At 43.6% G+C, this 24,452-nt stretch overlaps 1 protein-coding gene across 1 annotated transcript; it reads right to left on the bottom strand.

Annotated features, from left to right (window-relative positions):
- Positions 1 to 6,343: 6,343 nt before the first annotated feature.
- GCM1 (glial cells missing transcription factor 1) lies at positions 6,344 to 23,808 on the bottom strand. Its single transcript, XM_060111133.1, has 5 exons — positions 23,734 to 23,808; positions 11,605 to 11,857; positions 10,456 to 10,568; positions 8,732 to 8,860; positions 6,344 to 7,078 (listed from the first exon to the last, which is right to left on the bottom strand). Exons 1-5 carry the CDS (start codon positions 23,806 to 23,808, stop codon positions 6,344 to 6,346), a joined length of 1,305 nt encoding a protein of 434 aa, XP_059967116.1.
- Positions 23,809 to 24,452: the final 644 nt, after the last annotated feature.

Genomic DNA, 24,452 nt, shown 5'->3' with positions numbered 1-24,452 from the left:
CTCAGCCATAAAAAAGAAGGAAATTTTGCCATTGGCAGCAACCTGCATAGAGTTGGAGGGCATTATGCTAAGTGAAATAAGTCAGAGGAAGACAAATACTGTATGACATCACTTATACGTGGACTCTAAAAAATACAACAAACCAGTGAATACAACAAAAAAGAAGCAGCCTCATAGATCTAGAGAACAAACTAGTAGTTACCAGTGGAGGGGGAGGGGAACCACAGGGGTGAGGGAGTGGGAGGTACAAACTATTGGGTGTAAGACAGACTGAAGGATGTATCAACATGGAGAATGCAGCCGATATTTTGTAATAACTATGAATGGAGTGTAACATTTAAAATTGTATAAAAAAATAAAAATTATTTTTTAAAGTCTCAGACTATTTAACCTTCTGTCCCAGCCTTCATGAAAGCTTTCAGCATCTCAGGATGGAGTCTCAACAGCTCATAGACTTGAGTTCCTCAAAGGATGTTTTCCATTTGCCTTATAACCAGAGCAAAACCAAATGGTTCCAAGAAGTGGGAAAAGGCCAGTCCATGGAAGGTCTGTTGAGGACATATGAAGAGCCTGAACAGACAGGGAATTAGACACGAGCTCTTTACTCTCTCAGGGTAAAGAGGACAGTGATCTGTTCCATTGTTTGCACAAGGAGAAAATTGCTGGTATGAGGTCACACAAAAGGAACCTGAAGGAATGACAATTCCCAGGCTGTACATCTCAGCCTGCATCAGCCCAAAGAACCCTATGTCTCCTGGTTACTGCCGATTCTTGTATTTTATTTTGTACCAAAAGGAACACAAATTCTCTGTGACAGTTAGATAAACAACCCCAAGGCTTAGCAGAGGATGCTTAGATTTCCAAAATAATTTTTTTCTTAGCAAGGCAAAGGAAGCTAGAAAAAGAAACAAGTCAGGTATGTTTCTTCTCTCCTGATGAAGAAACAAAAAACTGCTCTGGAGGAATCCTCCAGATATTTGCAGGATGAGAGGATAAATTACTGAAATCACCTTGGGCCAAAAGCCTCCTGTTCTCATAGGACAATACTTCCATTTTAAGGGAGGGATTCTGGTCAGAAAATGAACAATGATTCTTTCTATTTTGAACAACAGAATGAGAATTTGGGAGTTGTTTCTGGTTTTAAAATTCATTCCATCTTCTTTTCCTCAGTCACCATGTGCAATTATTTATCCTCCATTCCATCTCCCCCAACCCTACCTCACTCACTCCTTTTTTTTTAAGTTGAAGTATAGTTGGCTTACAATGTTGTATCAGTCGCTGCTGTACAGCAAAGTGACAGCCACACACACATATATATTCTTTTTTAAACATTCTTTTCCATTATGGTTCATTCCAGGAGATTAGATGTAGTTCCCTGTGCTATACAGTAAGACCTTGTTGTTTATCCATTCTAAATGTAATCGTTTGCATCTACCACACCCAAATTCCTCTCCCTGCCCCCATCCCCCTTGACAACCACCAGTCTCATCTCTATGTCTCCCTCACCCACTCCTGAAGCCTCCCCATCTCACTCATGCTGTGAGCTTGGAGGCACCCAGCTGGCCACCAAGACAGTCAGCTTCCAACCAAGCCCTAATGTCCAGGTCCAGTTTAACTTAGACCCCTAAATGGTAGGGCTGGTTGACAAGAAGCAGCGATGGCTGTTAAGGCACCATCTGGAGTCAAGGCCACTTAGAGGCTGGCAACACCTAAACAAAATGCCATCAGCTAAAAGAATTAAGAAGTGGAGTGTGGGGAAAGGACTTGGGAGTGGGGAGGGATGGGTAGAGATGGCTGTTATTCGTCAAAAGTTTGGTGGTGCCATCTGATGTTTCAAGCTATGTACAATGTTCTCGCTTTGAAAAATATCATGACTGTCATTTTCTAGAAAAAAGGTTTGGGAGGGCAGAGTGCCTAGTTTAGTAGATGTGAAATGTTTGAAATATCCAGAAAGCCTTGGACCAAATAGAAACTAAAGTTCCCACCCACGCAGTGGCTGTTCCTTGACACCTTCTGGAGGTGCAGGGGGAGCCTCCCAGACCCAGGAGACTGCTCCACGCCCATGGCTTCATCCCACAGCCTGCTCCACCCTAAGCCTGTCCTTTCCTTTTCTGGCCTTTTGAATATTCAACAGAGCCTAATTTAAAGGCCTTTCTTTGTAATGCTGTGCCTGCCAGCCGGTCCCTAATCTAAAAAGTACTTTGGGTTCTGTCCAAAAGTTTGAAATTCCATGTATTGTGGTCAGTGCAAATGTTAGGTTGTTTTGACAACTGCATCTTAAGAGTAAGGACTAGCATTTTCAGGGTCCTTTGCTTGGCTTTCTGACTCACACAGACTTGGATGCCTGGGTGTATATAAGGCTTTTAATATTTTTCAACTGAAGACCTAATATTTTTTCCTTGTCCTCAGGGAACAGTAAGGCATCCTTGAAATGACCTGAATTCAAAGCACTTGATGAAATTACTATGCTGATTATGTTCTGAAGGAAAGAATTTCTCTTCTCTGCAAAGATACAAACACATGCTGGATAAGCTTTTGTTTGGGAAGCTGTAAAGGAGATTCATGTCTGTTCAGATATTTGCACAAGTGACCTTTAAACTTTGTTCAAACCCTCGGATCCAATGGTTATAGCTCCCTGATTGGTTGTTTATACTCAAGGACCATGCAGGGTGGGGAGATGCAAACTCCTGGGGCTCTCTGAGGGGAGGTGAATTACATCAGACACTTTTTATCAGACAAAATTCCTAGAATTTTAAGCCAAAATGTTTAGCAAGCAGAGACACCTGTCTTAGAGCATGGAGGAAAGGCATTTTAGGTGCAAATAAATAAATTTAATGCAGCAATGAAAATAACAAATACAGCTATACACAACAATATGATGATTCTTCTGGACACAACGTTGAGCAGAAAAAGCAGATATGAGAGAATTTGCACTTGGTGGTGGCCAGACTGCTGTGTTCTTGTGACAATTTATTGAGCTTAGGCTATGACCGTGCACTCTTTTGTGTGTACATTATAGTTCAAAATGTTTTTAACAGTACACCATGTGACTCTATTTGTTAGGTTCTCCCCAAAAAGCTAAAATCAAACTATTGTTGAGTAATACATATAAAGGTAGTAAAAATATAAAGAGCCACCTTAGCAATCACCTTCGGGATGCAGGAAGGGGCTTGTGATCAGGAGTGGGTGGGATTGAGGGCTGCAGTTAGGGGACCTTCTTTACCACATCTTCTGTATCCATTCATCTGTTGATGGACATTCAGGTTGTTTCCATGTTTCGGCTATTGTGAACAGTGCTGCAATGAACATAGGGGTGAATGTATCTTTTTGAATTACAGTTTTGTCCTGGTATATTCCCAGGAGTGGCATTGCTGGATCATATGGTAATTCTATTTTTAGTTTTCTGAGGAACCTCCATACTGTTTTCCACAGTGACTGTACCAGTTTACATTCCCACCAACAGTGTAGGAGGGTTCCCTTTTCTCCACACCCTCTCCAGCATTTATTGTTTGTAGACTTTTTCATGATGGACATTCTGACCCATGTGAGGTGATACTGGGGACCTTCTGAAATGCCAGTAAGTTCTATATCTTGGCCTGGATGGCGCTTATACAAGCATTTGCTTTATAACTCTGCTAAACTGAATATATAAATTTATATACTGAGACAAAATAATTTACTAGATTCAAACCAATCTAAATTTTTATGAGTAGGGGACTAAATTAATTACAATATAGTCATTTAATGTATTACGAACCATTATAAATGAGGTAGCTGTGGTCCTTTATCCTTATAAGGATCTGATGTCCAAACTGTGTCCAAAAATGACAAAAGTCATGTTAGAAATGAATCTAGTATGATACCACTTACATATATAGCAGTCCCCCTCTTATCCATGGTTTTGCTTTCTGTGCTTTCAATGACCTGTGGTCAACTGCAGTCTGAAATATTAAATGGAAAATTCCAGAAATAAGCAATTCATAAGTTTTAAATTGTTCACTGAGTCATGAGATGAACTCTCACTCTGTCTGGCTCCTTCCCACCCGGTACAAGAATCATCCCTCTGTCCAAGGCCTCAACGCTGTATATGCTCCCCAACAGTTAGTCACTTGATGGCCATCTCAGTTATCAGATCAACTGTTGCAGTATCACAGTCCTGTGTTCAAGTAACCCTTATTTTACTTGATAATGGTCCCAAAGTTCAAGAGTAATGATGCTGGCAATTCAGATATTCTTACTGAACGTAATTTACAAATTAAACTTTGCCATCAGTATGTATGTATATATAGGAAAAAACATAGCATAGCATAGCCTGAAACTATCCATGGTTTCAGGCATCCACTGGTCTTGGAACGCAACCCCCCAACGGATAAGTGGGGGACTACTGTATGCAGAAAATATCTCTAATCTTTGGAAAACAGACAAGAAACTAGTCAATGATGCCTTAAGAAGGAGACTAGGAAGCAATTTTTTATCATGTGCATTTGTCACCATTCAAATAGAAAAGAGCATTTATTTTGAAAATGTTTGCTGATTGTATGGTTCTTTCCAGATTTTGTGTCTAGGCTCACCTTTTTGTAAAGTACTTCAGCAAAAAAGAGGTACTGGCATTCAGATACAGCTGCCTGACCATGGCCATGTTCATTACACAAGGACTCTTCTAAGCAAACATTTCTCAAGCACATATTTTGAACCTGGTGCTGTTAGGCACTGAAAAATAAAGGTAAATGGGACAAAACTGGAGCTCTCATGGAAGACAGTGAGGAGGAAGAAGAAGGAAAGGAGACCATCTGGTGCCACTGAAAAGTCTCTTTATGCAGTTCTTCAATTCTGCTGCTCTTTGTGTTCAGGAAATGCGGTTGGGTCATAGCCCTTGTCTTGACGAGTCTTAGAAATCAACTAGAGGACACATGTTTTATAAACCAACCCCACAAGTTTCATACTAGACAAAGTACTATTACTTCAGTGGTAGCATCTTCGTCTTTCTGCTCCTCTGAAACTCTTTCACTCTCTCCCTTCCTTCATTCTGTTTCCAAGAAGGCGTAGGTGAGATCCTGGGCCTTTCATGTCTGCTCTGTTTGAGATGATTCCAAGGACATGGAAAATGCAACAGATAATGCAGTTGAGGTGCTGAGAACCCCAAATATTGTGGAGAAAAAAAATAGCAGAGGACATTTCCTGCCACAGATGGGACAAGTTTTCAATTCTCCCTGAGGAGTACTCTATCACTCCTGAAAACGGTCCTAGTACTCTAGCACTCCTGAGGAGTATTCGAGTACTCCTGAGGAGTATTCCAATATTCTAGTACTCCTGAGGAGTACTCTAGTACTTCTAGTACCCCTATAGTACTAGAGAGGAGGAGGACAGGCCAACAGATCACTTGTGGGAAGAGAGAAGTCTTGCCTTCTGCTCATCGTCATGATTCTGATTTATCTGTGGTTACCTTCTGAAAACCATTTCCTAAAGAAATTCTTTCAGCCATTTCCCAAAGCAGCTTTTTAAGTGGCTATAAAAGATTTCGGTCATTTTTTCTCCCCCGGTTTTACTGAGATATAATTTTATTGAGATATCACTGACATATAACCTTGTATAAGTTTAAGGTGTACAACATAATGCCCTGATATATGTATATAGTGCAAAATGTTTACCACAATAAGAGTGGTTAATATCCATCGCCACACAGTTATATTTTTTTTCCTTGTAATGAGAACTTTTAAGATCCATTCTCTTCTTAACTTTCAAATATACAATATGGCGTTGTTAACCATAGTCACCATGCTGTACATTACATCTCCAGAACTTATTTATCTAAAACTGGATGTTTCTACCTTTTGATCACTTTCACCCAGTTCTCCCACCCATCACCCTCTGCCTCTGGCAACCACAAATCTGATCTCTATTTCTATGAGTTCGGGTTTTTAAATTATCCACATGTAAGCGAGTTCATACAGTATTTGTCTTTCCTTCTCTGATTTATTTCACTTAGCATAATGCCCTCAAGGTCTATCCGTGTTGTTGTAAATGATGTGATTCCTGTTTTTTTATGGCTCAATAGTATTTCATTGTGTATATATATATACACACCACATTGTCTTTATCCATTCATCTGTCTTAGGTTGTTTCCATGTCTTGGCTATTGTAAATAATGCTGCAATGAACATGGTGGTGCAGATAACTCTTCAGGATAGTGATTTCATTTCCTTCAGATATATACCTAGAAGTGGGATTGCTGGATCATATGGTAGTTTTACTTTTAATTTTTTGAGGAACCTCCATACTGTTTTCCACAGAGGCTGCATGAAATGACATTTCCACCGGCAGTGCACAAGTCTCCCGATTTGGATCATCTTAAAGGACAGAGGTTTAGAAGCATTTCGTTGTTGCAGTGATCCAAACCCATGTACCTCATTTCTTCATCAAAATCCCATTTGCTGCTCTTGCCAGTCAGAGAATATTGATGATGGGGCTGAGAGGTGTAGGTGAGGAGTAAGGGGTCTTCCTGAGGTGAATGGCAAGTGGTGGAAGGGTGGTAGCTGTTAAAATCCACATGCACCTTCTCTTCATAAAGTTCACCACCTTGATTTGGCCAGAAGGAGTGACAGCTAGTTTTGGCTGCTGGTGATTCCATGGGAATCTGCTGGAGAAAGGGTTCTGAAGAGCTCTGGGAAGGGGAGAAGTCGTAAGGCCAGTTGGTCAGAGGAAAAGGGTAACTGGGACAACTGTTGTCATTGGAAGGATTTCTCCCCAAAGCAACATTCTTATTCCATGTTTGCAGATCACTGTAATCAGAGAAGACTCCAGAGACAGGAGGCTGAAGCAGGTCCTGGCTGCTGGAGACCCGACTATTGGACAAATCGCGTTTCTCGTAGAGCTGAGTGGGGCCCAAGGTGGGAGTGGAGTCTCTGGGGTCAGAGGTTCTCCCCAAAGCATAACTCTCAGAGAAGGATGAGCCATCATTCAGGGCCTTCTGCTGGGGAGCGTTACCTATTAAATGTCCACTGTAACTACTAGGCAATTGGACACCTTCCTGGAAAGACCAAGTTAAACTTTCCCAACTTTGTGTTGCACCTGGAAGAGGCTGGAAAGGAAACAGAAAACTCATGTTAATAAGTTAAACTGACCTAACTACCCCAGACACTCACGAGTGACCCTGCACAAATAAGTGCTCTTCAGATTTTCTTCATTCCTTGCATACCTGAAGCACAAACACACACAGGGCTTTGCACAAGCACCCAAGGCCTGGAAGAACTAAAGGCTGCTGCCATTTCCGTTTGAAATCTGACCAACCAGGAAGGGCCAAATTGCTCTTTACTCAGACAGGAGTGTGTTTAAAATGTTTCTCCTTAAACCCAAGTCTGATATCCTAACTGACTCTGTGAGAAACTTGTAAGGGGCTATTTGAAAAAAATCAAACTTTATCTTCAAAGTTTTACTTTATCCTCAGTATAACTCTCAGGGGAACCTCATTTCCCTCCTTGACTTTTTTCTATTTTTTAGTGCTGTGTGGATTCCATGAGACCAGGGCTTATTTTTTTTCTCAAGAGACTTTGAACTCATTTTGTTAAATTGTAAATCTCTGGAATACGAGGTGGTCAATTTATTTTTTTTTTTTAATTTTTTTATTTTTATTTATTTATTTTTTTTTTTGTGGTACGCGGGCTTCTCACTGCTGTGGCCTCTCCCGTTGCGGAGCACAGGCTCCGGATGCGCAGGCTCAGAGGCCATGGCGCACGGGCCCAGCCGCTCCGCGGCATGTGGGATCTTCCCAAACTGGGGCACGAACCCGTGTCCCCTGCATCGGCAGGCAGACTCTCAACCACTGCGCCACCAGGGAAGCCCGTCAATTTATTTTTATCAGTGGAGAAAGTATATTGTCCTCCAGTTAATCGCAAGAAAAGAATCTGGTTGAGAATTACGTTATCCTCTTATTTAGGTAAAACTATCGACCGATGGGGTTGGAGAGACTGTGACCAGGTAGGGTGAGTGGGAGGAAATACCCTTCAACTTCTTCCAGGGCTGGGAGATGGGATAAGACTGGTCATTGGGATTCAGGGGTTCCTATTTCCCTACAAGAGACTCAGATTACAATTTTTCTTCTTAAGGTACTTTAGAGCCTCCAGGGATGGACTGGCTTCATTTCTGTACTCCTGAAATGTGGAACATTGGACAGTAGAAAAAGTAGAGGAATTAGTAACACTATTAAGCAGACAAACCCACAAACCTACAGTATGACACCCATAAAGCCATGAACTTCACATCACAGTTTGACTGCGGGAAGAAGCCTCCATCCCCACATCCCTGGATGAGCACTGTTCTCAGAAACTGCCTGGTTATTTCATCTTGGTGGAGTGCGCTAAGGAAATCATCTGCTTTAGGGAAGAATGAAAAAGCACAAGGCTCATATTTTGTGCAGATCATTTCATTTTGGTTCTATCAGAAATACAGAGTGCCAGACATAGGTTAAGTGCTGATTCGAGTCTCTTTTTAATTGTAGTAGGGAAGACGATTCTGAAATTCTATGGACTTTACAGTTGAGGGCATGCTACAAAGATGGTAGAAATTAAGAGGAAACCCGCAGATTCAGCTTCTTTGGCAGAGGCTGACTCACGGGTGAGCCTGAAGGTATGTGATTTTCGGCTTCATTTGTAGGTAAGGGACAGGGAAATCTACTGCCGCCACCACAGGGATGGCAAGTCGTCGTACGTTTTGAAGCTGCATGGGGCAAGGTTACCTTTATCTGTGGGCCCTGTTTCATCTTCGAGGAGACAGAGGAAGAGGCAGAATGCGTTTTCTTCATTGCTCTTCTGGCCTCAGCTTCCAATTTGGTTTCTGGCTTTGGATGGTCATGCTCTCCCTTTGACTTAGAGGAGACGAAGCAGTGAAATAAATAACTAGATGCACTTCACGGTGTGTAAAGCTTTATCCTGTGCCCTGCCATCGGACTGGGTATTGCTGCAGTTGACTACTAAGACAAGATTGGAGCAACCTTTTTTTTGGTTTTAATTAATTTTTATTGGAGTATAGCAACTTTACAATGTTGTGTTAGTTTCTACTGTACAGCAAAGTGAATCAGCTATATGTATATATATATCCCCACTTTTCTGGATTTCCTTCCCATTTAGGTCACCACAGCGCATTGAGTAGAGTTCCCTGTGCTATACAATAGGTTCTTATTAGTGATCTACTTTATACATAGTATCAATAGTATAAAAAATAGTGTATATATGTCAATATATATGGGAGATATGTATATGGAGATATATATATATGTCCCAATTCATCCCACCCCCCACCCTTTCCCCCATCCTTTTAAGATCCTCCCAAGGCCCCCATGCACTCTCCCGCTTGCCCATCTGCCTTTGCTGACGATGCTCCTTCCTTGCGTGCTGTCTCTCCCCAGCCTGGCCAAGTCACATTCACAGTGATGACAAGTAATGCTGATTACATAATTCTCCCTGAACCTTCAGCACAAGGCTGTGAGGGCTATACCATTATCATCCTTCCCAGGAGGCATGGAGGGGTTATACCACCTGGGAAACCTCCCCTAGTCCGTGCGGGAGCTAGGATTCCAAGTGTGCCAGAGCCAGCCAGGCCAAAAGCCAACTGTTGGCCATTCAGGAAATTTGTGAGCTGGTTGTAAAGACAGCTTGACACTTTGCTGTACACCTGAAACTAACGCAACATTGTAAATCAACTATACTCCAATAAAATTAAAATTAAAAAATATATTTGATGAAGAAACCGAATTAACAAAGAGGAAAGAAGGGAGAGAAAACTTCAGCTCATCTTGCACACTTCTACCAAAGACAGCTTTCCAGAGAACCTCTGTCAAGCTCTGCCATGTGCTTTGCCATGAAACTCCATGTTCAATCTTATGATCGTATAAGTAGTAAGAAAGAATATATAGTAAAATAATTAGCTTTTTCAAACAAACAAACAAAAAAAATGGCTTGATATCAGCCATGATGGGAATAGTTATATCCCAGAAACTGGCAAACCCTACACATCAGAACGTTTTCTTTTCAGAGACAGGTTTAGCACGGACTCAAACCCAGGCAGTCCAACTGTCAGAGGCCACTGTTTCTACCACCTCCCCCATGAGGACTTCTTAACACCACGTTTTACAGAAAACTGGGGCTTAGGGGAGTAAAGCAATGTGTCCATGTTTACAGAGCTGGGTCTGTGGAAGGCCAGTGCTTGCTTAAGCAGGTTACTGACCGCAGCATCCCCTTCGGAGCCTGAGGCAGGGGCAGCCGCCCCTGTCCTGGGCTCCAGCCCCTGACTCCTCTCTCAAGGTTTGGGGTATAGACGTTTGCTCGCCCAGAGGGTCCCCCAGGGAGGGTGTAGGCTCCCCTCCACCTGTGCATTTCCTGGAGGAAACTCCTGCTGGTCCTCTGTGCCTCTGTGAAGAGTTCCTGAATTAAAGAGAAATGGAATCTCTAACTCAAATCCAACCTGGAAAAATATGAAGCGTCCGTCGTGCCTCCAGAAGTTAGTGACAGGAAAGCCCCCGTGGCCTCGGCAGGGAATGAGCTTCAAGGGCCCATCGCAGTTGGGACAGTGTTTCCCTACAAAGGAGCAGAGGAAGGTGACTCAGGAAGGTGACTCAGGAAGGTGACCTGCGTCTGTGCAGCCCTGCTGATTTCAGGTTCCTGGGTGGCAAATATTCCACCTGGGCACAGTTTTATAGGCTTTCATACACTGGGCATGACCCCTGAGCCTAGGAGGCCAGACCACCAAAGCAGCGCAGGTCACTCTCACACGTGGTAGAGGAAGCAGTTGCCTACAGAGTGGGATATATTACAGGACAGGGGAGAGCTCCTTTGAGCAAAAAAAAAAAAAAAAAAAAAATCCCTCCCTCCTTATTTACTGATACTTGAAATTCTTCGTAGAGAAGCAGAAAAAAATTCTTTCACTTCACAATTAGAACTAAGGGTCAAGGAGCAAAACCACATGACGGAGAGAACGCAGCTACTAAAGTTTCACTAAAGTGTAAATGACTGATACCAGATCCTGCCCTGAGAGCAAGTTTTGAAAACAAATTACAAGGAAAGAACATGAAGTAACTTGAGGTCTGAAGTGGGCAAGGCACAGGGAATGCCAAACGCATCTATTTCACAATCTGATGAATATGATAAAAAAACAAAATGAAGAATTATCTCAGCATGTGATTATGGCATGACCCTAAATGGCATGGAATTGAGTCTAACCTCAGAGTCAGTCCCGGCTCCCACTCCAGATCAAAGCACTCACTGAGATCATTTTGGGGACCCCATTCCCCAAGATGTGAGGTGGCAAGCGTGATACACAACTTTCTCTTAAACGTTAGGTGGGTGTGTTGGTGAATTACTGTTAGTTCCCTAAGTGATGTGTCTTCCTTTTAACAGAGGCCCGAGTCAGGCGTCTTAACCCGAGGGAGGTTAATGCTGGGTGCCCTGGGCATGGCAGATCTTTGGGACGGATACCAGAGCCCAGGGAGCTGGATGGCTCTCCTTAAGATAACCTAAAGGACCGGCCTTGGTCTCCACCATCCTCCAGGGCGAAGGATGGGCCCTTGGGGGGTGCGGGGACGTCGTGGCCCCTCGGGGCAGGAGCCTCACTCACTCTGCTGCTTCTGCCGGGCCTTGTCGCAGATGGCAGGCCTCAGGTAGACCTTGCGGCCCTCAGCGACTAGGCAGTCGCGGCTGCAGACCACCACGCCCAGGCAGGACTTCTTGAGGATGCGGGAGTTGTGATTGTTGGTGTTGCGCATGGCCCAGCTGCTCATGTGCCGCTGCGCATTCCTGTCCTCCGAGCTGTAGATGTGCTTCTCGTAGGCATCTGGCCATTCCTGGAACCAGTCCGTCTTTTTCACATTCTGATGAAAACACAAAGACTATTATTATAGTTTCAGCTGGAAAACACCACTGTGCTTAAAGCTGCTTTTGGCGCTTGAGAGCTGGGCGCGAGACCTCTAGCAAAGACCAAGCTGGATTTCACTCCGCCGTGAGGGTCTGAGCACGCACAGCGCAGCCGCGAGCACGTGATTCCTGGGTCCACCCAACAGCTGCTCCCTGGACCAGAGTGAGTTGTGATGCCGCCCCTCTACCCCGATTGATGTTTCTCTAGCCTTTGGTGATAAGAGTGAGGACCGTCTCACTGAGAATGTTGGAGGTGAAGTAACATGATTGTGTTCTTGCACAATGACAGTGGACGGCACTGGGGTGGGGCAGTGAGATAATGTCTCTCGCCGGGCGGTGGTTACCTTGTTGGGAAAGCGGAGGGTTTATACAAAGCCACCTGAGATAACGCGGTGGAAGGCTGGAGAGCCGCTTTCTCCCCGGTGGAGATTTTCTCCCCTTTGCTCTACACTCATGTTCATGCGCCTCAAACAGGGCAGAGGGGTGAGGAAGAGTTTACTTTGACTGGAAACGTCTGTGTTCTTGCCAGGACGGGCACAATTCCCTGCCCATGAATACCTAACTAAACTCTCCTTTGAGTGGGCAGAGACACAGGATAGTCAGTCCTTACAGCATAAGTTATTTAGCTTTCTGTGTCTCAGTTTCTTTACCTGCATAATAGGGCTAACTAACTAGACCTGCCTACCTCAAGTGGGTCTGAGAATTAAATAGGATAATATATAAAAATTACTTAGCACAGCACCTAGCCTGGAGGGAGCTCAGAATAAATGTCAGTCACTGAAGTTGTGGCTCAAAAGGATGTGGCGTTTGACAGATTCTTAGGGTGAGAATCATTAAGGGGTCTCAGTAGTCAAACTTAGGCTGTGCCCACCCCCGTAGCTTCCAGAGCCTTGGTATAAGAACATTTTCAGCAAGAAGATTATAGAAGGTTATGGTAGAAGATTCTAGAAGCTCCAGGAAGAGAGATCAGGGTGCCTCTGCTTTGCTTCCCCAACAAGAAGACACAGCATAGGATATGAGACAGGAAAGACAAGATGTTTGAGAAGGAAAAAAAGCAAACATCATTAGGATGGAAAAGCAACTCAGGGAAGTAGGTGTCTCTTCAGTTAGATTTCAAGTTTAGAACATGCCAAAGAACTTTGTAACATGAGACTCAGGGCAGGTGACTGTCTCTGAAGCCGAATTTTGCTCTTCTCTAAAATGGGGACATTGATAAAACATGCTTCACAAAAGTACTGTGGAGAGCAGATGTGTTGTGAACTGTAAATTTTATATAATTAATGATAGTTGTCATTTGTACGGAACTCCATGGGAACTGAGGTGGGTCTGAGGAAATAGAAATGAGAGGTTGTATGTACACGAGAGGTAGTTCTAGTTAATAGCAAAGAGTTGTGGTCTGAAAACTAGGGCCATGGGCCTAATCCAGCCCAATGCCTGTTTTCATAAATCAAGTTTTATTGGAACCCAGCCATGTTCATTCAAGTGTTGTCTGTGGATACATTTACACACCATGGCAGAGTCCAGTAGTCGCAGCTGAGACTGTATGGTCCACAAAGCCTAAAATATTTCCTATCTGGCCCTTCACAGAGAGCTTACCAGCCCCTGGTAAGAGCACAGCCTGTGAAGGCCCTGGGTGAGGGCCTTACAGTAGTTCCTTCCCTCTCAGGGCTCCACTTCCTGCTCTGTGAGATGGAGGTCACAGGATTACCTGCCTGGCAGGGATGTTGTGAAGAAAGACTGAACGAGTTAGCACACACAGAGCATTCAAAACAGTGCCTGCTATTCACAACTGCCAAGACGTGGAAGCAACCTAAGTGTCCATCGACAGATGAATGGATGAAGAAGATGTAGTATATCTATACAATGGAATATTACTGAGCCATAAAAAAGAATGAAATAATGTCATTTGCAGCAAGATGGATGGACCTAGAGATTATCATACTAAGTGAAGAAAGTGAGAGAAAGGCAAATACCATACGATATCACCTATATGTGGAATCTAAAAAAAAAAAGATACAAATGAACTTATTTACAAAACAGAAATAGACTTACAGACATAGAAAACAAACTTATGGTTACCAAAGGGGGGATGGGTGGATAAACTAGGAGTTTGGGATTAGCAGGTATAAACTACCATATATATAATAAACAGCAAGATCCTACTGTATATCACAGGGGACTATATTCAATATCTTGTAATAAACTATAGTGGAAAAGAAAACAAAAACAAAAACAGGGACTTCCCTGGTGGTCCAGTGGTAAAGAATCCATCTTCCAATGTAGGGGACGTGGGTTAGATCCCTGGTCGGGGAATTACGATCTCACATGCCGCGGGGCAACTAAGCCCACGCGCCACAACTACTGAGCTCGTGTGCCTCAGTGAGAGAGCCCATGTGCTGCAGTACAGGGCCCACATACCCTGGAGCCTGCACGCCACAACTAGAGAGAGAAAACCCACATGCTACAACTAGAGAGAAGCCCGCGCGCTGTAACGAAAGATCCCACGTGCCTCAACGAAGATCCCACGTGCCACAACTAAGACCCGACGCAGCCAAAAAAATAAATAAAATAAATAAATAAAATAAATAAATATTTAAAAAAACACAGGGCTTCCATGGTGGCGCAGTGGTTGAGAGTCCGCCTGCCGATGCAGGGGACACGGGTTCGTGCCCCGATCCCGGAAGATCCCACATGCCGCGGAGCGGCTGGGCCCGCGAGCCATGGCCGCGGAGCCTGTGTGTCCGGAGCCTGTGCTCCGCAACGGGGGAGGCCGCAGCAGTGAGAGGCCCGCGTACAGCAAAAAAAAAAAAAAAAAAAAAAAAAAACAGTGTCTGGCATAGGGAACTGTATTCAATATCCTGTAATAAACCATAATGGAAAAGAATATGAAAAAGAATATATATACACACATATATGTATATATATGAATCACTTTGCTGCATACCAGACACAACATTGTAAATCAACTATACTTCAATTTTTAAAAACAAAATAAAACCAGTGCCTGGCACACAGCAAGTTCCACATCAGTGTTAGCTGTTACTCTGTCAGATCTGGGGCCACACACACCAGCCAGTATGATTGTGAGGGCCACCAGCTTTTAGGACAGAGATGACCCCCAGAGAGGTCACTTCATGCTCTAAACCTTGTTAAGCCAAATGCAAGACAGGAGTCCAAGCCCCTATAAAACAAAAGCTTAATTGGTGCAGATCTTGTTAGTGACCTTCTTTCTCAGAGCAGTGACAATGCCCCTCCGGTGCTGCCCTGTGGCTTGGGAAGGGAATGCTGCTCGAAAAGGGCAGGAAGAAGGGAGATGGCGTCCGGAGGAGTCCCCTCTGGTCCATTGGGCAATTACAGTTGAGTGTCTAGGAAAGAGGCCTGGCCAGGCCAAGATGCTGAATGAGCTGTTTTTTCCAGTTCTTTCCCTCTCTCCCCGACTTCCCTGGTAATTCTGAGCTGGACAAGACTCAATGCCCGGGGTGAGGAGAAGACCTCAGGCAACCCCGCAGGCAGCCCTGTCTCCTTCCTCCACCCCCTTCTCTTCTCTTCCTTCTGACCTAAAGCTCTAAATAGTGCTCTCTTGTCTTCTGCCACAGAAATGCCACAGAAAACATAATATTTTATCTTCTGAAAGAATAAAAATGTCGGTTAAAATGTTAAAATATGGACCTTTAGCAATTTGGACTGAGGATTTGAATTCTTCAAATACAAAGCACAGTTGTCAGGGCAGCAGAGAAAAGGGTGAGATGGACTTGAAGGAAAGCTGAGATTTTCATGTTTTAAAGGTGAGGGGTCCCTTCAGGCTGGTCAGTGGCATAAATTCCACCAACCAGGAGGAACGACAGTGTCTGTGAGAGCGGCTCAAACACTCCAGTTAAAGCAAGCACTCCCTGCCTGTGGAGGAAGAAATGAGCTCTACTGTCTTTTTTCTCTCTCTCAGGTTAATGTATATTTTGATCTCCCTCTGAGGTTTCCTCTTTGATGGATTATTTAGAAATATATTGTTTAGTTTCCATGTATCTACAGATTTTCCTGTTGCCTTTTGCTATTAATTTCTAGTTTGCATCCATTGTAGTGGGAGAACACATTCTGTGTTTTTGATTATTTTAGCATTGTGGAGGTTTGTTTTAAAGCCCACAAAACATTCTACATTCCAAGGTCTGTTAAGCTTTTTTTTTCAACAGCTCCTCCACTGGTACCTTAGTTTTCCAGTTCCATTAATAATGCAGTAATAAGATTGACAAAGTATGACCTCAAGAAAATTACTTAGGAGTAAGTGTATTTACATCAAGATATTCTCTTGGCTATTTATTTATGACCAGTCTTTTGACCTGGATGCTTAGTGAGATTTTTGACATTTTTTGACATTGCAGTTATGAGAAAACCCAGATTCCAGTGATGCAAAGGAACCCAGGTGTCAATGAATGATAAGGAACTCTGAAAAGCTCCCAAATTTAAGGCACTAGAGAGTAAAATTTTCAAAGGAAGAATAATTATTTCTTAATCTTGTTTAGCAAATCCCCACAAAACATTTTTTTCTTTTCAGATCTTCTGTTTATTTTAATTTCTAACTTTTCATGAGTAACTCTTTGTTTTTCCTCTTGGTTAAGAAGTTTATAATTTAAAGGGAATATTCTTAAGGTCTCCAACGTGTAAATATAACAAATTTATATTTTATAATCTCATGGGTAATGTCATTGGGGGTTTAATGAATATTTCTGGGCCTTATGTATGTAGTTTCTTTCCCTAAGAGACTTAATCCTCTAACTCACTCAAAATCTTTGAAACTCGATGCTAGGGGTCCCCAACCCCCAGGCCGTGAACCGGTACTGGTCCTTGGCCTGTTAGGAACCGGGCCGCACAGGACGAGGTGAGAGGCCGGCGAGTGAGCAAAGCTTCATCTGCCACTCCCCATCACTCGCCAGCGCTTACATTACTAACTGAACCATATGCCCACACTCCCACCTGCCCCCCATCCCCCACCCCTGTCCATGGAAAAATTGTCTTCCACAAAACCGGCCCCTGGTGCCAAAAGGGTTGGGGACCGCTGCCCTGTGCAACCAGAGCACCCTTCATCCTCCCTTCATTCTAATTTATTTAACTACTTGAAGTTTTAATAGGGTAACTTAAGAATTAAATATACACTATTACATAAAACTAATGAGTTAAAATCAAAATTCTGAAATAAGGTATCAAAAATATTTACATTATCATGTTATTATATTAAATTTGATTTTTCCCTTGGAATATAATCTATTCTAATGTAAAGCAATGATCTGCCAGGTTTTCTTTAATAAGAATAGCTTATTGGGCTTCCCTGGTGGCGCAGTGGTTGAGAGTCCGCCTGCCAATGCAGGGGACACGGGTTCGTGCCCCAGTCTGGGAAGATCCCACATGCTGCGGAGCGGCTGGGCCCGTGAGCCATGGCTGCTGAGCCTGCGTGTCCGGAGCCTGTGCTCCGCAACGGGAGAGGCCACAACAGTGAGAGGCCTGCGTACCGCAAAAAAAAAAAAAAAAAAAGAATAGCTTATTAATTCCTTGTAAATAAATGTTTCCAAATAAAACCGGGCTAGCAAACAGATACACGTTTAAGCAAACCAGAGAGAGGAAAAAATTAGACGTTACTTATGGAATACAGAAAAAAAAATTCCTCCAGCATTTTGATTTACCTTCAACTTTTCAGGAACTTATCTCTCCGAGTCAACTGGAAACCCAACTCCAAGTGTTTTCAAAGGGAGAAATTCATCAACAAAATGCTTTTGAGTTAAGCATTACTCCTTTGACTAATCTTACAATTTCCTACCTTTGTTAAATGGTCAAGATGCAGGAGAAAAAGTTCCTTATTTGTTCAGACAGCACTAAGGTGGAACAGAGTGCCCCAGCTTTCAAACTCTGTTACCCCCTCTTTTCTTTTCTCCCTTTCCTTTCCAACTCCACCCAGCTAAGCAAGAGACCTCCTGGGCACCCAGGGAGAGTCTCTGTTACCAACCTCATGACCCCAGAAGCACAGGGTAGCAGAAGAATTCTGGTCCCAAAAGTGGGGGGACCCAATGACCACGGGGTCCATATACATGGAACTGTCCCAGAGAGTTCAAATGACCTTGAGATCAAGAACAATGCTGGACAAAGAGGACAAAGTCACGAGTGTCCCCGTCAGACCAACAACAAAGTGACCTAATCATGCAGTCAGATAATAATTGACCAGAAATCCAGAATCTGGTTTACCCCTTAGCTCCCTAGCGCCAAGACACATCTGATTACACTTAGCTTGTTCTGATTACATTTATCCACACAAGTTCACAGTACAAGCTCAAAGATTCACCTTTGCTCCTAAGATTGAGGCAAAGGAAATTGTACTGGTTAAAATCACGGTCCAGGAATGAACTCATCAGAGACGTGGCCTCTTTGGGGTTCATTCTCCAAGCTGCAGGTGGCCCTGTATTTATGTTTAGCCTATGTATAGTTTTAGGTTTTCTCTGCAAAAAGTACACTTAAACCTTGGAATTGTGTGAGTTAATGGCTTGGTGTGGCTTTGGTCATGGGTTTCATCTGGAAACTGCTCATGTTCATGAACAGAATGATTCGGGGTGTTTGTCTGCTGTGGGGCTATTGGAACACCTTGTGCTTCTGCTCAGAGAACCTGGCAGATGCTGGGAGAAGAGTGGCTGCTTCCATCTCCCTGCTCAGTGGGTACTATTTAGGAGAAAAAGGAATTGGTTTTCTTCCTGATTTTCAACCAGGAAAAAAAAAATAAATTTCTTAGGGGTTCATGGCTCCCAAGTATTAATAATCAGTATTAGTAAGAAGTATCCGTGTAATGAACCATGTAGTGAACATTTTTAATAAAGGTAAGACTAACCCAACCCCAGACATTTGCTGCTTGGACCAAGCAAACCCTAAAGCAATTATATTTGAACTTTTAATATGCAAATGTAGTTTAATGGAATAGGAAGGGAAAGCAAAATTGGTGTATTACATTGGTCTGGAATAAAGAGGCTTTTATCAATGAGGGTTTTGAGTAAGTTAAGTGCCTGCAGTTCTGGGCTGACTCCGTGGAGGCTGGATAAAGGAGAAGTGGTATCAAAATAACCAGAAGCTAGACAAGGGATCAGAAATGAGCGGATGAAGATTTATGAAGACATACATGCAGCTTAAAGAAGGGAGAAGAGCACATGAAACAAATCCAGGGAGGGATGATGTAGTGAGGGCAAGAGACCGTCCAAGCCCTCGATCTGATCATGATGCTTTCCAGCTCAACAAGCCTAACGGCTTCCCACTGCCTTTAAAAAAATAACTGGGGCTTCCCTGGTGGCGCAGTGGTTGAGAGTCCGCCTGCCGATGCAGGGGACACAGGTTCGTGCCCCAGTCCAGGAAGATCCCACATGCCGCGGAGCGTCTGGGCCCGTGAGCCATGGCCGCTGAGCCTGCGTGTCCGGAGCCTGTGCTCCGCAACGGGAGAGGCCACAACAGTGAGAGGCCCGTGTACCGAAAACAAACAAACAAACAGACAAAAAAACTGAATCGGGACTTCCCCGGTGGTCCAGTGGCTAAGGCTCCGTGCTCCCAATGCAGGGGGCCCAGGTTCGATCCCTGATCAGGGAACTATATCCCACATGTGGCATCTAAGAGTTTGTATGCCGCAACAAAGATTGAAGATCCTGTGCACCACAACTAAGACCTGGGACAGCCAAATAATTAAATAAATTAAAAAAATTTTTTTTAAAAAGAACGCTTTAAAAATTTTTTTAAAAAATAAAATAAAATAAAATAACTGAATCATCTTAGGATAGCCTGCGTCCAAACCACCTTTCACGCCGGTAGCCTCCCAGATCCCCTTGCTGAATGCCTGTGCACAGCTTCCCCATATGTAGCCTTTGAACAGTCTTCAAAATGCTCTACTCTGCCTGGATTTTCTTATCTTCACCTGCCCTAATCCTCTCACCTTTTACAATGTACTTGTCCAGAGAGCCTTTGGCCAGATGTTCTGCCTTGCTCCCCATGCCTGAGTCATGCTGAATTACGTACGTCCTCTTTCAGCGCCTCTGGCATTTTTCTACACGGCATCAATTCTCTGTTTGGACACTGATCTTGCTCCACTGGTCCAGAAGATCATGAGCCCTTCTGTGAAAGTTAACATAGCTTAACGGCCCCTGTATCCCTGAGCCTGCTATGGTGTCTTGCACATCCCTGTCACTCAAAAACCTCTGCTATCCTGATAAGGATGTCATTGTTCACTGTTGCCAAAAATTAACCCATAGATCTTGATCTATCTGGGATGTATAAAGGGCTATGGAGTTCCCAGGACCAAAAGATGCAGTGAGCACTCGGGTAACCATCTCAAAACTTGAAGCAGGTGGGTGGATTAGTAAGAAAGGAATTTGTCTACAAGCTACAGGAATTCGCAGGAATCCTGGCAAGAATATAAAAATATGAACAATAAACTGCAAATTCTTTGTATGGGTGGGAAAGAGAATGAAATTGGGGAAATGTATAATAGTAATAAGCCAGTGCATGTTATTATAGATGTAATCCTTTAAAACATATGTTTTAATGCTCAAACAGATGGTCTGAGGCACACTCATCACCCAAGGGGCTCCATGAAAAAAGGGCTCTGTAGTCAAGACTGTGTTAGGGCAACAATGCCAACAGCTTCCTCTTGAGAGAGCCGCCAGTGCAGTAAGAAAGGCACCATGTCTGCAGTAGAGAAATTGGCTTAGGGACTTCCCTGGCGGTCCAGTGATTAGGACTCCACGCTTCCACTGCATGGGGCATGGGTTCGATCCCTGGTCAGAACTAAGATCCTGCGTGATGCACGGTGTGGCCAAAAAAAAAAAAAAAAAAAAAAAAATTGGCTTAACTTCATTGAACTTAGTCCTTTTCTTCCTTCACAGCATCCATTAAAATTCCTTGTAACTTACACACTACAGAACACATTTTGGGAACACATTTGTTCTAAACAGCTTAGACATTTAAGAAGGGTATCTAAGGAATTACTATTTTCATTTTACAGAGGAAGTAATGAAGACTTAAGAAAATAGATTTGTTTAGAGTCACACAGATAAGCCATAGAGCCAATCATTCGTGAATTTCGTATTTGTCGTTTGTGTTTAACACGTGCCAGGCCCTGTGGTTGGCACCCGGCCCCCATTCTAGGGTGCAGGCCGTCTTCCAAATCTCAGTTCACCGAATCCTAGACTCTTAGAACTAAAAGGGTCCGTAAGAGACTATATAGTGCAAGCACTTCATCATCAGAAGAGGAAAGGGAGCCTCAGAAAAGCTAAACCACCCTGTGAAATTCTACAAATAAAAAGAGGCAGGACTGGAATTCAAAGCCAGGACTTGGTCTCCTAGCCCTGTTCTTCTCACCATACACCACTCTGCCTTCAGAAACACTCTTGAAGTATAAAATCTACTGTGCTTGGAAATCCTTCCAAGACCTTTTATTTTTCACCTCAACTAGGTCTTGATACGATTCCAAAGCCAGCATAAACCCAGACAAGGATGGTGTTGACTCTGCTCAGAAAATACTAAGGAATATTTTGCTCTTTTTTTTTTTTTTTTTGCACTACGTGGGCCTCCCACTGCTATGGCCCCTCCCGTTGTGGAGCACAGGCTCCAGACACGCCGGCCCAGCGGCCATGGCTCACGGGCCCAGCCACTCCACAGCATGTGGGATCCTCCCGGACCGGGGCACGAACCCGCGTCCCCTGCATCGGTAGGCGGACTCTCAACCACTGCGCCACCAGGGCAGCCCCCTATTTTGCTCTTTTAATCATTTCCTGGGCATATTTAACAAATTGAAGGGCACTTACCTATTTCCACGAACAATCAAACTTTTTCTACGAACTAAAAATGATACACTTCCAAAATTGAATGTGTATTTTTACTGTAAATGTCTCATTTTAATGTCTTGGATAGCTGAGAATGCTTGAGTTTTGGAAAATTCATGTTGGAACATGAACTTTTATGAGCCCTGAGATCCCCTCCAGGGAAGTGTTTCTTCCTTTTGTCTACAGATTTGATGAATGATATGAATCCTCTGTCCCAGAAAAAATAAACGTTAGTACAGTGTTGCCCGCCAGTTCAGAGGATTCGTAGACCCCATTAAAGCTCCTGCTCTACGATGTGACTTTGCAAAATCATCTATGTACCTGCTTCCTTCAACTCTTGTTTTTGAGGATGCCCATCTTCTCTATTTGAGAGCTGCAATCATGAATTAGGAATATGGGTCCCTGAGCCAGGAGTAATTAAAATTAACCTTAAAGTTTCCTCTAAAACAGCTACAACTATTGTAAACCAATTACAAGCAACTACAAAGATAAATCCTTAAAATAGATATTTGCATGATTTAGCTGTGGTGTATTGAACCATCCTTAAATGGATGGAAAGTAGGGCATACTTGGTGCTTCCCAGCTTTTCTAAGACCTACCCAGAGATAATACGGGAGGAGATTTAAGGGTAAACATAAAAAGAAACAAAAGAAACACTTCGGGGACTTCCCTGGTGGTCCAGCAGTTAAGACTGAGCTTCCATGGCAGGGGGCACAGGTTCAATCCCTGGTCAGAGAACTAAGACCCCACATACCATGTGGCGTGGCAACAACAACAACAAAAAAAATTAAAACAACTAATGTTTTCCACCAAATTAAGAGTTTAAAATGTCAATTGCTGGGACTTCCCAGGTGGTCCAGTGGTAAGGAATCTGCCTTCCAATGCAGGGGTTGTGGGTTCAATCCTTGGTCAGGGAACTAAGATCCCACATGTCTTGGGGCAACTAAGCCCGCGCACCACAACTACTGAGCTCGCGAGCCTCAACTAGAGAGCCTGCATACCGCAAACTATAGAGCCCACATGCTCTGGAGCCCTCACACCACAACTTAGAGAAAACCCACATGCCACAACTAGAGAGAAGCCCTCGCACCACAACGAAAAGCCCATGAGCCGCACCTAAGATCCGAGGCAGCCAAAAAAAAAAAAAAAAAAAAAAAAAAAAAAAAAAAAAAAGGCAATTGCCAAAGATAAAGCGAAGAAAACATGAAATGAAAGTCACTCTGTAGTTGGAGAGGAGCCCCATGTCTGTGGACTGTGTACTAGTTACAAAAGTTCTAGAAGAGCACTCTCACTGGGACATTCCAGTGACAGATTTAGGTTAAACCCATGACTATAGCAAATAAGGTAGTATGGGAGCTTGTGCATTACAGAGAGTCGATCTATGGACAAACACATTAGCGTGGATTTTATTTTACTAGCTGGCAGGCGGGTGCCATCTGAGCCAAGCCAACTTTTTTTTTTTAATTTTATTTATTTATGGCTGTGTTGGGTCTTTGTTTCTGTGCGAGGGCTTTCTCTAGTTGTGGCAAGTGGGGGCCACTCCTCATCGCGGTACGCGGGCCTCTCACTATCGCGGCCTCTCTTGTTGCAGAGCACAGGCTCCAGACGCACAGGCTCAGTAATTGTGGCTCATGGGGCCAGCTGCTCCATGGCATGTGGGATCCTCCCAGACCAGGGCTTGAACCCGTGTGTCCTGCATTGGCAGGAGGACTCTCAACCACCGCGCCACCAGGGAAGCCCCCAAGCCAACTTTGAAAGAGAAGGGAAGTAACATTTTCTTTGCTTCAGTCTGTAACCGGGTGAGTCTGGTTGGTAAGGTGTTGCTCAATTCATAGATCTTAGCACCTCCTCTTAAAAGTCCTCAGTCAGATGTCCAGCTGAAGCTCTGGAGGAGAGGTGTTTACCCAGCTGGGACCCTCATCAAGTTCCTTTCAGGTCTTAGCAAGTTACCGGTCAAGACTTCACAACCAAATGCTGAAGGCGGTGTTAAAGCAAGTACATACCTGTGGCAGTTTCATATCATTAATATCCCAGCTTAACGTCTCTTTGTCCTCAGAATCAACGTTCTCAAGTTCCATGATAAAGTCGGGTCGCCCACAGGTTTCCGTCTATCCAACTGCCCTCAGGAGTGCTTGAGAATTTTGTTCTCAAAGGCTCTTAACACAGTTGGATTAGTCCACCCAGGCAGTTTTTAGACTAGTAGACTGTCTTCTGACACTAAAAAATAAATGACAGTAACACTGACCATTAAAGTGACAAAAATCAGTGCTCGTCTGCCAGAAAAGCCTGTTTCATTGATATTTTGGCAAGCACCAACATACAAACAAAAACAAAATGTAGGAGCCATTAGTGACCTTGCTGAAATAAAGCTTGACCATGGGAGATCAAAAGAAGATCATCACATTCACTCTCAGATTTAGGCTTCCTTCCTCATTGCTAGCCCCAAGCAGGAAGGCCTTAGTAAGGACCGTTGTCACCTGTAGCCAATGGTTAAAAGCTTATCCTCCATGTACCTTTGTTGGGGCAGGAGGGATAGCTGGCTTAGAGTTGTTTCCATGGATACACCTTCATAAATTAGCTAACCTGGGGTGTGTTACAAGAGGGGCACATCACAACCAGATGTGTCTAGAAGTCTTTTTTAAAATCTAAATTTCCATAGAGATGAACAATCCAGTATGTATTTTATATCTTCAAATATTATCAAATGATAATTAGACTCCTC

The sequence above is a fragment of the Mesoplodon densirostris genome, chromosome 10 (genome assembly GCF_025265405.1).
Source record: "Mesoplodon densirostris isolate mMesDen1 chromosome 10, mMesDen1 primary haplotype, whole genome shotgun sequence".
NCBI classification, from domain to species: Eukaryota; Metazoa; Chordata; class Mammalia; order Artiodactyla; family Ziphiidae; genus Mesoplodon; species Mesoplodon densirostris.
Note: the sequence above shows the minus strand (reverse complement) of the source record. Positions and strands in the feature narration are given on the sequence as shown.